Source organism: Acartia tonsa, chromosome 9 (genome assembly GCF_053477335.1).
Source record: "Acartia tonsa isolate MP-2025a chromosome 9, ASM5347733v1, whole genome shotgun sequence".
Lineage (NCBI taxonomy): Eukaryota > Metazoa > Arthropoda > Copepoda > Calanoida > Acartiidae > Acartia > Acartia tonsa.
In genome coordinates this window covers 4489881-4502298 of record NC_137268.1, presented here as the reverse complement: position 1 = coordinate 4502298, position 12418 = coordinate 4489881, and the positions used below count along the sequence as shown (strand labels likewise).

The 12418-nt window shown below is 32.2% G+C and overlaps 1 protein-coding gene across 1 annotated transcript in view; it reads right to left on the bottom strand.

The window, feature by feature from the left end:
- rempA (intraflagellar transport protein rempA) overlaps positions 1-12418 on the bottom strand; it is a 76229-nt gene that overhangs the window by 49595 nt on the left and 14216 nt on the right. The window contains exons 10-16 of the mRNA XM_080172129.1: positions 11856-11981; positions 10961-11046; positions 10349-10390; positions 9054-9113; positions 7081-7148; positions 1598-1698; positions 150-216 (exon numbers count right to left, since the gene is read on the bottom strand). Of these exons, the coding sequence (XP_080028255.1) occupies positions 150-216; positions 1598-1698; positions 7081-7148; positions 9054-9113; positions 10349-10390; positions 10961-11046; positions 11856-11981 (550 nt within the window). The remainder of the gene's footprint in view (positions 1-149; positions 217-1597; positions 1699-7080; positions 7149-9053; positions 9114-10348; positions 10391-10960; positions 11047-11855; positions 11982-12418) is intronic.

Below are 12418 nucleotides of genomic sequence, written 5' to 3'. Positions count from 1 at the left end.
TTAGATTTTAAAAGAAGAAGTAACATAAAATAAGGCTTACAGCTCTCGTGTTACCAGAAAGTATAAAGATCTCATTTCTAAGACAGAGGGACAGACAGACAAACATTTTACAACTTGTATTATTCATTATAAATTGAAAAAAAAATAACCTGAGCGGCAAATATATTTTGATTGTAATGAGATGACACTTGATGTTCTCGGAGGATAAAAACTTCCCTGAAAAATTGAAAAAATTATTTCAAACTTATTATAATGATTCCTATAAGAGTTAGGTATGATTTAGAAAGTGTAACAACACTATAATCGTTACCAGAATGGCCGTACCTCCAATTAAAACATGCTGATTTAACTTTTCTGACAACAATTTTTATGTAATAATATAACTACCCTCTTCATCTAATTTTTTAATTACTGATTCCCATTACAATAAGGTACAAGCATCTATATTTTTAAGTCTTCTATTTTAGTATGTCATTTATTTAAGCAGTTTTACTACAAATATACAATTTTGTCTATACTTTTACATTTATATTCTGCTTATTGTTTGATAGCCATACTAACTTTAGTATATAGGCTTATATGCTATATAATATCTGACCTTACTGTATTAACTCCAAGCAGATTATATTGAGATCCCCAAGCCAACTGTTTGATAGCAATACTAACTTTATTATATAGGCTATGCCTTATTTAGTATATAGGCTATGCTATATAATACCTTACCTAACTGTATTAACTCCAAGTAGATTATATTGAGATCCCCAAGCCAACTGTTTGATAGCCATGCCAACCTTATTATATAGGCTATGCTATATAATATCCTACCTTACTGTATTAACTCCAAGCAGATTATATTAAGACCCCCAAGCCAACTGTTTGATAGCCATACTAACTTTAGTATATAGGCTATGCTATATATTATCTTACCTAACTGTATTAACTCCAAGTAGATTATATTGAGATCCCCATGCTAGTTGTATGATAGCCATACCAACTTTAGTATATAGGCTATGCAATATAATATCCTACCTTACTGTATTAACTCCAAGTAGATTATATTGAGATCCCCATGCTAGTTGTTTGATAGCCATACTAACTTTAGTATATAGGCTATGCAATATAATATCTTACCTTACTGTATTAACTCCAAGTAGATTATATTGAGATCCCCAAGCTAACTGTTTGATAGCCATACTAACTTTAGTATATAGGCTATGCTACAAAATATCTGACCTTACTGTATTAACTCCAAGTAGATTATATTGAGTTCCCCAAGCTAACTGTTTGGTAGCCAAACTAACTTTATTATATAGGCTATGCCTTATTTAGTATATATTCTATGCTATAACAGTTATTTCTCGCATCGTATTATAAACGGCTTTCCGCGGATATAGAATGTACAATTATGAGATTAAAACTAGTTTTTTTAGCCCCGAGGTGACGAAGTCACCGGCTAAAAAAACTAGTTTTAATCTTATTTATTGTACATTTCTATATTCGTAGAAAGCTGGATATAATACGATGCTAGACATAGTTTTTTCGTATGGATGAGAACCGGTTCCTATCCACCGGATTCAAATACGAGAAAACATCTTACCTAACTGTATTAACTCCAAGTAGATTATATTGAGACCCCCAAGCTAACTGTTTGATAGCCATGCCAACTTTGGCCATAGGCTCTGGTGTCCAATTGGTTTCCTAAATTAAAATGGCATTAATAACATAAAATATAAAAAAGAATTTGCAAAAACTTTAAATTTTATCTACATCTCCTAATATATAAAGTAGTAAGATTTTCTGTCCATGGTAAAGGATCTCGCGATCCTGATATGGTTCTCTTTGACAGTGTAGCTTTTCATAGGTCCTTGGAAGGTTTATAACTATTTTTGGGTAAGTTATAACCACCCAGGGACGTCCAAGAAGGGAGGGGGTAAAGAGGTGATTACCCCCCCTCCTTCCAAACAATTTTAGGGGGAGGGGCGGTAAATACCTCCCCAAAATTAAAAATCCCTATCAAAGAAAATTTTGGCGCGCTTCGCGATTATTTTTATTACTAAATATTTAATAGTAGGGGGAGTAAAAAAATATTGTTACTGTTTCTTTTTTAATCTGGAATAGAAAATTGGGCTGGATCCCCCGGGCCCTCCCCTCCCTTCTCTCTTTCTCAAGTGCACCTAGAGGCCTCTAGGGAGCGTAGCCGCTAGTTTTATATAAAAGGTTAAAAATATAGCAAGTTTTTAGGTCATTTACCCTCTGAACAAATATTACTTAACAGTCCTGAAATACAATGTATATTTAAGATTGTATTTTCTTAGAAAGTCTGTCAGCGAATGATTTTATAAGTGTCTTTATCATAAAATAATTGCCTCGTTCATTTTTGCAATATTTTTGAGGCTACTCTACAATTATCTTGTACTGGGTTATGGATTATTAAGTCTTAATATATTTTTTGTTTCTTTAAGTGAAAAAACAAACTGTGATTAGTGTAAACGCATTTAATGACTTTTTGATGTTATCTTTATATGAAGATTTCACTTAACTACATTTCAAATGAGTTACACATCTGAAAGATTCAGCCATACTACAGCCAGCTGTTTCTAATGCTTAATTAAATTTGGCGTCTGAGAGCAGGAAAAGCGGCTGCGACTGCAGCTGTTAAAAATAGTATGAATCTGAATACTGTGATAAAGTGTATCAAATAAGTCAGTGCTTTCACTCAAAGTGCCTTTTGAGCATTAGGGCGGGTTCATATCGGAATTGGACAAAGAGGGGATATGCAACAGATAAAATTAACCTTTAAAACATTTCTTACAGAAAAATAATTTTAAAACATTGAGTTTTAGAACGCGACCACTAAAATATATATTTGATTACTTATTAATATGCAAAGACGACATTCAACATTTTTTTGAATTAAAACTATGGCTTTATGGTGCTCCCTAGAAAGGCCTTGAGGAGCTGAATCAGGAACTTTTGTCTGTTTCAAAATATCTCGTTCCTAGCCTTAGAAATCACTAAAAAAAACACATTCTTTAAAGGTTTATTGAGAATTGACCAATTTGTAGAGGTTTTTTGGATTTTCTCAGACTAGGAACAAGATTTTTGGTTCCTGATTCTACTCCTCAATGTCTTTCCTGGGAGCACCATGAAGCCATAGTTCTGATTCAATAAATTTTTTACTCCCATTTACAAATAGCTATACAATTGAATGTCTGGTCGTCAGCGGTTTTAAGACTTAGGATAAATTTTGAATCATCCAGATGTGTATTATACTCATACAAATCATTTGCAGATCCCCGCTTTGGCTTCAGAAAAAAATGTCCAAAATCAACCCACCCTATTGAGCATGTATAACCTTTGGGGCCTATACCTGAGGTGCCCTAACCCTGTGGAGCTGACGTCACTGAAACTGTCCCAATTTTGTATAACTTTTGCGGAACAAGTTCCAATTACGTCATATTTTTCTTTCCCGAAAAAGAGAAGGGGGAAAGAAAAAAAAGGGAAGGGGGGAAGAAAAAAGAGATGGGAGAAAAGGGGGTTTTCCCCATCTCTTTTGAAGAGATTTTCTTCCCCCCCTCCCTTTTTCGGGAAAGAAAAATATGACGTAATTGGAACTTGTTCCGCAAAAGTTATACAAAATTAGGACGGTTTCGGTGACGTCTGTGGAGCTACCCATACTCAATATAACTTACCTAACCTAACCTAGATCGAGTAATAAACAAATGAAAAACTCCCCCTCCCCCTTGTTTTCAGTATTAAATTAGTTATCAATGCTCAAGAAGGTACTATATGTAAAAGCATAAAAAATGAAGAAATTTTCCTTCTTGTCGGTCTTATATTTATATGAAAAAACTGTTTTTGATGATAATCGTTCTTGTTTGTATTTCATAACCATCTGATGTCAACGTCCCATTCATTTACCCGTCATTATGTAATTATTTTACGTCAATTTACCTGAACAACAAGGTTCCTTAGCACGAATATGAAAAATCAAAGCTTTCCAGCTGAAACTAAATGCGTAGTTGGGTTTCCTTAGAGTTCCTATTAAGCAGAGACCCCCCCCCCCCACACCCAATTAGGGAAGGGTAGTTTTTTCATTTCATGTTTGTCCTCAAGTAAGGTTTTATTAAGTTTGCAGGTAAAGCCACACAGAAATAAATCCACCTGAAGGTAGGAGCACATAGAAAAAACATTACCTCCTCCCCCCCCCCCCCCCCCAACTCCTCTCCTTATTTCAAATTTATTCTAAGATATTTAAAAAAAATTACAAATATTAGTATTTAAAACTAAAACATTGTACGGGCCTATTTGTAGAATATCTTTTCTTTCCAACTAGATAGTAAATTTTTATCATGATACCAATATTAATCAAACAAAATATTAATTCGCATCAAATTACATCTTATAAAACATTTTTTAATCTTCAATGTTTTCCACGTATACAAACAGAGCAGGATATGCCCACAAAATATTATGTATTGGGATTCAGAGATCTAAAGGGATAAGACGATGGCCCATTAATTGATTTACATACCCAATGATGATACACAAAATTACCCCTTTTGTAGATTACAATTAGTGGTTGAAATGTTATTACACTGAACCTAATGAACCAACCAATCAAAATTCAAGAAGAGTCCTAAAAGTTATAAAGCTAACAAATAAGAAAACATTATTATAAAACTTAGAGGACAAGTTTAATTAAAACAGCCCATTATCCTCTCCCTAATTGTGATTACTTATAGATTAACAGTAGGCTATTCTATTCTATACCTATATGAGCGACAACTTTTTATATTTCTTACCTTATGAAATATTTTCGACTGATTTTTTATAAAACGGCTTGATTTATTGCATCAAGATTCTTGATAGATTTATATAGGAAATAAACGTCTATAAATGAGCTCGAGTCTTCCAATGATAATGTGTTTAATACTCATGGTGCTTTAATAATCCTAATTTAACTCTCATTGACCAAAGCGATAATACTTTTATTCTATTTGTTTATGGAATGAATTAAGTTTTTCACTTCATGTTTATATTTAAATTACGTTGAAGTATTTAATCTTTATTTAATAAACAAAAAATATGCGTCAATAATAGAGTAAATTCTGTTTTAAAAGAATTCGATTGTGGCGACACTTCCGTTGTATGTTCAAATATTAAAACTAAAATTTTAATCATGTTAACCCTTTGGTGATGTTAATGTGAAAAAAAATATAATTGAAAAAATCTTATTAAAATCATTTAAATTAATAAATATTTACTTCTTTCTTTTAGATAGTAATGGCAGGGGAGGAAAATTGATTTATTGAGAAATAGATAAATAGATATGTACTTATAGAAAACTAGCCAATAGCGAGATAGTTATATTGAGCCAACTCTAGTATTACATAAAAGACCATGAATATTCATACTTTAAATCCTGAAATAATGACGTTATTTCTTAGAATCATTTTGCATAATGCTATAAAGCGAGGCATCTCAATCACTAGGTCTTAAAATGTAAGTATGTCCAAATTAAGCAACCAGTATTTATTTATTTTTGGATTGATTTAAGACAATCCAAAATCGACTGATAATAAAAATAATAAAAAAATCAATTTATAAAAGATAAGTTAAAAATACCTTCAAATGGTTAACTACTCATTGAAGCTATTAATAAATAATATCTTTTATTTCGAAATTTATATGTTGTAGTCCTATTGTATAAAGCAGTAACATTTTTTTTTGTCTGAAGCTTAAGATATCAAGAACTACTGAACCGATTGGGTTCTCTATTTTAGGTAATCTTCACAAAGGTTTTGTAATGGTTTTAGTCTATTCTATTTTCAGGATTGAATGGTTTTGAGCTATTTTCCTCTGGCCCTTCGAATACAGAGACCAGGGGCGTCCAAGCTTTTTATTTTTTTTGGGGGGGGGGGTTAAAATTTTTTTATGGGGGGGGTAATTCGTTTTTGGGGGGGGTAAATTTTTTAACCCCTCCCAAAAAATTTTTACCCCGGGGGTAAAATTTGCTTGGGGGGGGGGGTAATTATCCCCCCTGAAATCTGTTGACAAGGGTAAATTTTGTAAACCCAATAAATTTACCCCCGGGGTAAAATTTTTGGGGGGGTAATTTAAATTTTATTAAATATTTAGTATTAAAAATAATTTTTTTTTGTTAGAGATTTTTTATTTTGGGGGGGGGATATTTACCCCTTAAAAATTGTTTGGGGGGGGGGATAAATACCCCTACGGCACCCCCAAATTCGTTTGGGGGTGGGGGGTAATCACCCCTTCCCCGTGGACGTCTATGACAGAGACCCTAGATGCTAGGGACATAACCTCTAGTTTGTAAATAAGAACTAGAGGAAAACTATAAAATAAAAGTTCTGTTACTAACCGACAAATGGAATAATCGATATATTGTTACTTAGATGTTGCACCAGATTTTCTTATTCACTAATAAAGTAATGCTCACAGCTGGCTAAAATAACGTTACCCCCCATGCACTCTTTTTACCCAATTCCCTCCCCCATGAACGAATTAATCAATAAATAAGGACTATTGTAGCAACCTAAATTGACAACAAATTTTCTCCCGTCAATATATCCACATATACTATATCCATTAAAGAAATGAATAAAAACTAGATAAATAAACAATCTTTATGTTTCATTGTGGATAAAAAAAATATTTATTTAAGAGAATATGTAAATATACATTAGGACTATTGTAGTACTAAACTATATAATGTATAAATACTTGATTTTACATAAAATAAAGTTGAAAGCATGTATGTTTTTTAAAATTTGGTATAGTTTTATCGTTACAATAAATGAAAACAGCGACAAAGATGAAGCTTTATCAGACTTTGAGACAACGTTTAAAAAGTAAAGAAAAAAATATATAATAGTTCGTTGTAAATCTGTTTAACATCTGTTTAAATATATGAAAATGATGCTTACATTTTATTAGGTAATTATCGATTAGTTTTCGTTGTTTCCGTAATCCTTAAGCAAATTAAAAAACCCAATGATAGTAAATAAGTATTTGATCCATTTGTTAATATGTTATACATCAAAACTACAACTCTACCTGAGACAAATAGCTGTTTTTGTTCATCTCAGAGCATTTCCACATCAGTATATTTCCAAGGCTGGTACCTACAATTAAAATAAGTTGCTACACCCTGGTGCGGAGTTTTTGACACACCCCACCATACGATTTTGACACTCCTTTACAGACAAAGTGCCATTTTAGAATAGTTATTTCTCGCATCGTATTATAAACGGCTTTCCGCGGATATAGAATGTACAATTATAAGATTAAAACTAGTTTATTTAGCCCCGAGGTGCCGGAGGCACCGGCTAAAAAAACTGGTTTTAATCTTATGATTGTACATTTCTATATTCGTAGAAAACTGGATATAATACGATGCTAGACATAGTTTTTTCGTATGGATGAGAACCGGTTCCTATCCACCGGATTCGAATGAATACGAGAAATCAGTTTATATATTAAGGGTATTTTAAAGATTGATTTCCCTGCAGCGTGTCACATAAGAAATACTAAGCATGACAAATATAGAGGCAAATATCAATTAGACCCTATATTACGTGTTTTATCCTTTTATAAAAGTAACAGGATGTCTGTCTGTACCAAAAATCTCTCCAACCGGTAAAGTCATATGGTTCCCCTTCCTAATGTAACTTCACGTAGGTCCTTGGAATATTTATGACTATTTAAAGGAGGGTACTTTCTCCATTCGAAGATAATTCGCCTATTGAAAAATGACCCCCCCCCCCCACCACCTCAAATGCCAATAGAGGTATCTAGGATCACATTCCCAACATTAATTCATCTATTGGAATATTTTTTAAAACAAAAAAAAGTATAAAATATTGAGCCTAATCAATTTGATAGTCTGCAACTTTCTTTCTTTGCCATTTAAAAACATCTATAACTGTACAAACTTGAGATGTCAGGACTTTTCTATAAATACATACCTTGATAAATAAATAGTATATACTCGTGTAGTTTTTTTTATAGTATGATCATACAATTAGTCAAAATAATATACAATTTGATAGTCTGCAACTTTCTTTCTTTGCCATTTAAAAACATCTATAACTGTACAAACTTGAGATGTCAGGACTTTTCTATAAATACATACCTTGATAAATAAATAGTATATACTCGTGTAGTTTTTTTTATAGTATGATCATACAATCAGTCAAAATAATATACATTATAACATAGTTATAACAGCTTAACTTAATTTTAAAATTATGCTTCAGACTAACTTTAAGATTATCTTATAAAGATTAAAATTAGATGAAAAAATCATTACTTTACTTAAATAGGTCTATCTATATATTCTACACAGGCTAACCTATACCACATGTAAGTAAATATATACCAATGTTTTTTATGAGGTTCAAGCTACTATTTAAAAATAGAATGTATTAGAACCCTCCCAATTTTTTGATAATTATTATAATATTACTCATAAAAAGACTTTCTTGAACGTTAGGACACCAATAAAATAAACGTCTGGCTCGCAATAAAATAATCTCTTCACATTGTAATAGAAATTTTCCATCTGATCCAAAGATTCAGGGAGTAAGGGAGGGTATATGGTGATATAATTTTCAAATGAATGCTTTTTTTCTTGGAACTTTCTTCTTATTTTATAGTTTTCTAGATTTAATTAACAATCACTTTACAATTTCCACCAAATTTCCTGGATTAATCTGGATTTCAAGGTCTTTCAGCAAATACTCTTAAATTGAATTAATTGCCCATTGTCCCCTCCCTTACTCCCTGCAAAGATTACAATAATGTTCTCATTTTAAAAGGATTACATTCCTACTTCTAATACTGAATATTACTTTTTATGTGCCTTTTATGTAATATACTTTTACAATAAGTTATATCAACTTCGCCCCTAGCTACCATGCCCTAAACTAAACGAAAATATTTTAAGAAGCTCTAAAAGATTTACATTATTTTACATTTACAAATTATACTATTGTTCTATAAAAAAATTATTTAGACTAATAATATACCTGCTGCCAAAGTTGATTTAGCTGGACAAAAGCTCATATCTGTTATAAACTCTGTCTTTCCTGAACAAATAGTACATATAAGATTAGTTGCTACGCGCCTAGAGACCTTTGGGGCACTTGAGGGATGGGGAAGAAGTCGACCACCCACTTTCACCAAAAAAAATTTTGGTGGGTTTATTTTTCTCTGAATGTTTAATTTTAAAATAGTGATGGACAGTCAGAATAATGGATTTAGTATACGTGCATATATTGACAGAGGAAATTAGGTTACCAATATAAGCTAATTTGTCTATGTATCTCAAAAGTAAATCTTATACGGGGGAGGTGGAGGATAGAGTAACAAGTCTAATGTTTTTTTTGGGGGAATATTTCTCTAGATTGGGTAGAGCGATGACGGGTAATAAAAATCTGAAAATTGAAATGACGCAAATGACGCAAATTCTGACGCAATTCTGAACGCAATTCCTCCGTTTATCTAAAAATGCAACATATAATAATAGCTATTAAAACAATTTTCAAGCATAACTTTTATCTTATTAGGATAACAATTAAAAAAGAAAAATATTTTTACCATATGAAATTCGTGATCAAACACCTAATTGAAAAAAATGCAAGACATAGCTTTTATTTTAAGAAAGACTCGGGGCAACGGACGCCCCCAAGAAACCTCTAGGTGTTCTTAAGGTGGGAGGGGGATAAGTCAACCGCCCTTCTACTTTTTAACTGAGTTTTAATAAGAAATATTCAGAAAAAAATTTGGGGGTGTGATTTTAAATTGGGAGGGTAGAGATACGCTCTCCCAAAATAGTTAAAAACCTTCCCTGTACCTAAAAAAAGCTTAATTGCAAAGGAAAACCAAACAGATGTCATTTTTTAACAATTTTATAAAAAAAACATTGGCGCACTTGTATAAACACCTTATCGCTATCAAGTTTTGGAATAGATAATCCAGAAAAATCCAGTTCAAAGGGGAATGCATAAAGAGATGGGGCGAATCGAACCGAAAATAGTTATGATGGACATCTTCCTTCATCGGGTAGAGCTATCCTTCTCCAATTAATTATTTATTAGTTATTTAGCGCATCGTATTATAGACAGCTTTCCGCGGATAGTTAAATAAAATGTTTTAAGATAAAAACCAGCCCCGAGGGACCCAAGACTCAGGCAAACAAAACTGACATTATTTTGATATTCGTAGAAAATTGTCTGTAATTTTTTTCAGCATGACTGAGAACTAGTTTTAGTCCAGCGGATATTAATCGGTTTCGAAGCCATACTGGGAAAAAAATTTTTACCTTGTCCTGTTTTGCCAGTCAAAACAAAATTATCTCCAGAATCTAAAAAGCAAAATCTAGGATTATTTCCTATTCATGACATTTTGTAAAACAAATATCTTGAGAATTTTTAAATTTTTGTTTATATATTTACAAGCAGCTACATGTTTTCTTGATTTTCTCAACTCCTTTCTAAGATAATGTGCTGAAATTTTAATGGATTGCTTAGATTTACATTCTACATAAGTTCCTTAAGCTTTATTGCGATTTATTTATTAATTGGGGTGCTAGATCGTTTCCTAGATTTTTAGGTTTTCTATGGTTTTTTCGATTCCTATTCAGAATTGGCGGCTGAAATTATCAGGGATTGAATATGCTTATATTCTACATATTTTTATCAAGTTTTATTAAGATTTGTTTATAAATTGCGGTGCTAGATCGATTCCTAAATTTTTGTGATTTTTAAGGTTGCGTGATTTTTACGGGTTCCTGATTTCCCTATTTTATCAAAATTAATGTTTATTGTATGACACTGCTTTATAGTAATTTTTCCCGATATCCATTCATAATTTTTGAGCTACGCTACTCATGGATGTTGTCATCCTTGTTACTTTATAAATAAGGATAGATTACCTAAATTCCAAAGTCTAACAGATAATTCTCCAGTAGTAATTGCTAACAATCCTTTACCAGCCCAGGTTATACAACATTCAGAACTTCTGCAAACATAAAAAAAAAATATTAAGGTTTTGTATTTGAAAAGCAATGCTTTTCTATGATTATATTCGATCCTTTCTTCCCTCCGTAACATCGTTAATTTAGACAAATTTGAATTTTCCTATCTATTTCAAACGATATAGTAAGCGTAGCAAGTCTATAATTGTTACTAGAATGTCAATGTAAAACATGTTGATGGTCAACCCTTCAAACAACAATTCTTTATGTGATATAACTATCCTATTCATCTGATTTTGTAAAACCGATTCCTATTACAACAAGGTACACTGTTTTAAGCAAAGGATCTCTAAAATCAAGCCCTAAAATCGAGAGTGTGTCCTTAAACATCATCCTGTATTTTAGCAGTTTTGCATCAAATTTACTTACAATTTTGTTAAGACTTATAAATTTCTTTTCTACTCATTCTATTCGGAAACTCAACAAGTGGTAATGTCCTTTTGTTTTACCTTTTCATAGCAATGCTTTTATGGATGTTGTCATCCTTGTTATTCAAAACTAAATCAAATATTCAGGGGGAAGGGATATCAAACAGATCTTTTTGGAGATGCCCTAAGGCCAAGGACACATCCTGAACATATCCAGAGAGAGAGAGGGGACAATGGGCTGTTTATTACACTTGTCCCCAAAGTTTTATAATAACTTTTTCTTATTCGTTGGTTCAAACGTTTCAAACACTAATTTTAATCTATTGAAGGGGTAATTTTGTGTATTATCATTGTTGATGTGCATCAATTTATCTGCCATTGTCTTATCTCTTTAGATCCCCGTAATATATGAAAGTATATGATACCTGGTTGACATCTTAACTTTGCTGATCTCAGAGAGACCTCCATCTCCTTCAACTTTAAACTGACCAACCACAAGGCTCTCTGTCACAACTATCAGTACGTCAGCTGATTCATGGTACAACAGAGATCTAATAACAGATAATATAATATTAAACTGACCAACCACAAGGCTCTCTGTCACAACTATCAGTACATCAGCTGATTCATGGTACAACAGAGATCTAATAACAGATAATATAATATAAAACTGACCAACCACAAGGCTCTCTGTCACAACTATCAGTACATCAGCTGATTCATGGTACAACAGAGATCTAATAACAGATAATATAATATTAAACTGACCAACCACAAGGCTCTCTGTCACAACTATCAGTACATCAGCTGATTCATGTCACATCTATCAGTACGTCAGCTGATTCATGGTACAACAGAGATCTAATAACAGATAATATAATATTAAACTGACCAACCACAAGGCTCTATGTCACAACTATCAGTACATCAGCTGATTCATGGTACAATTGGGATCTAAAAGAAGAGGATTAAAATGTTTCTCAAAAAT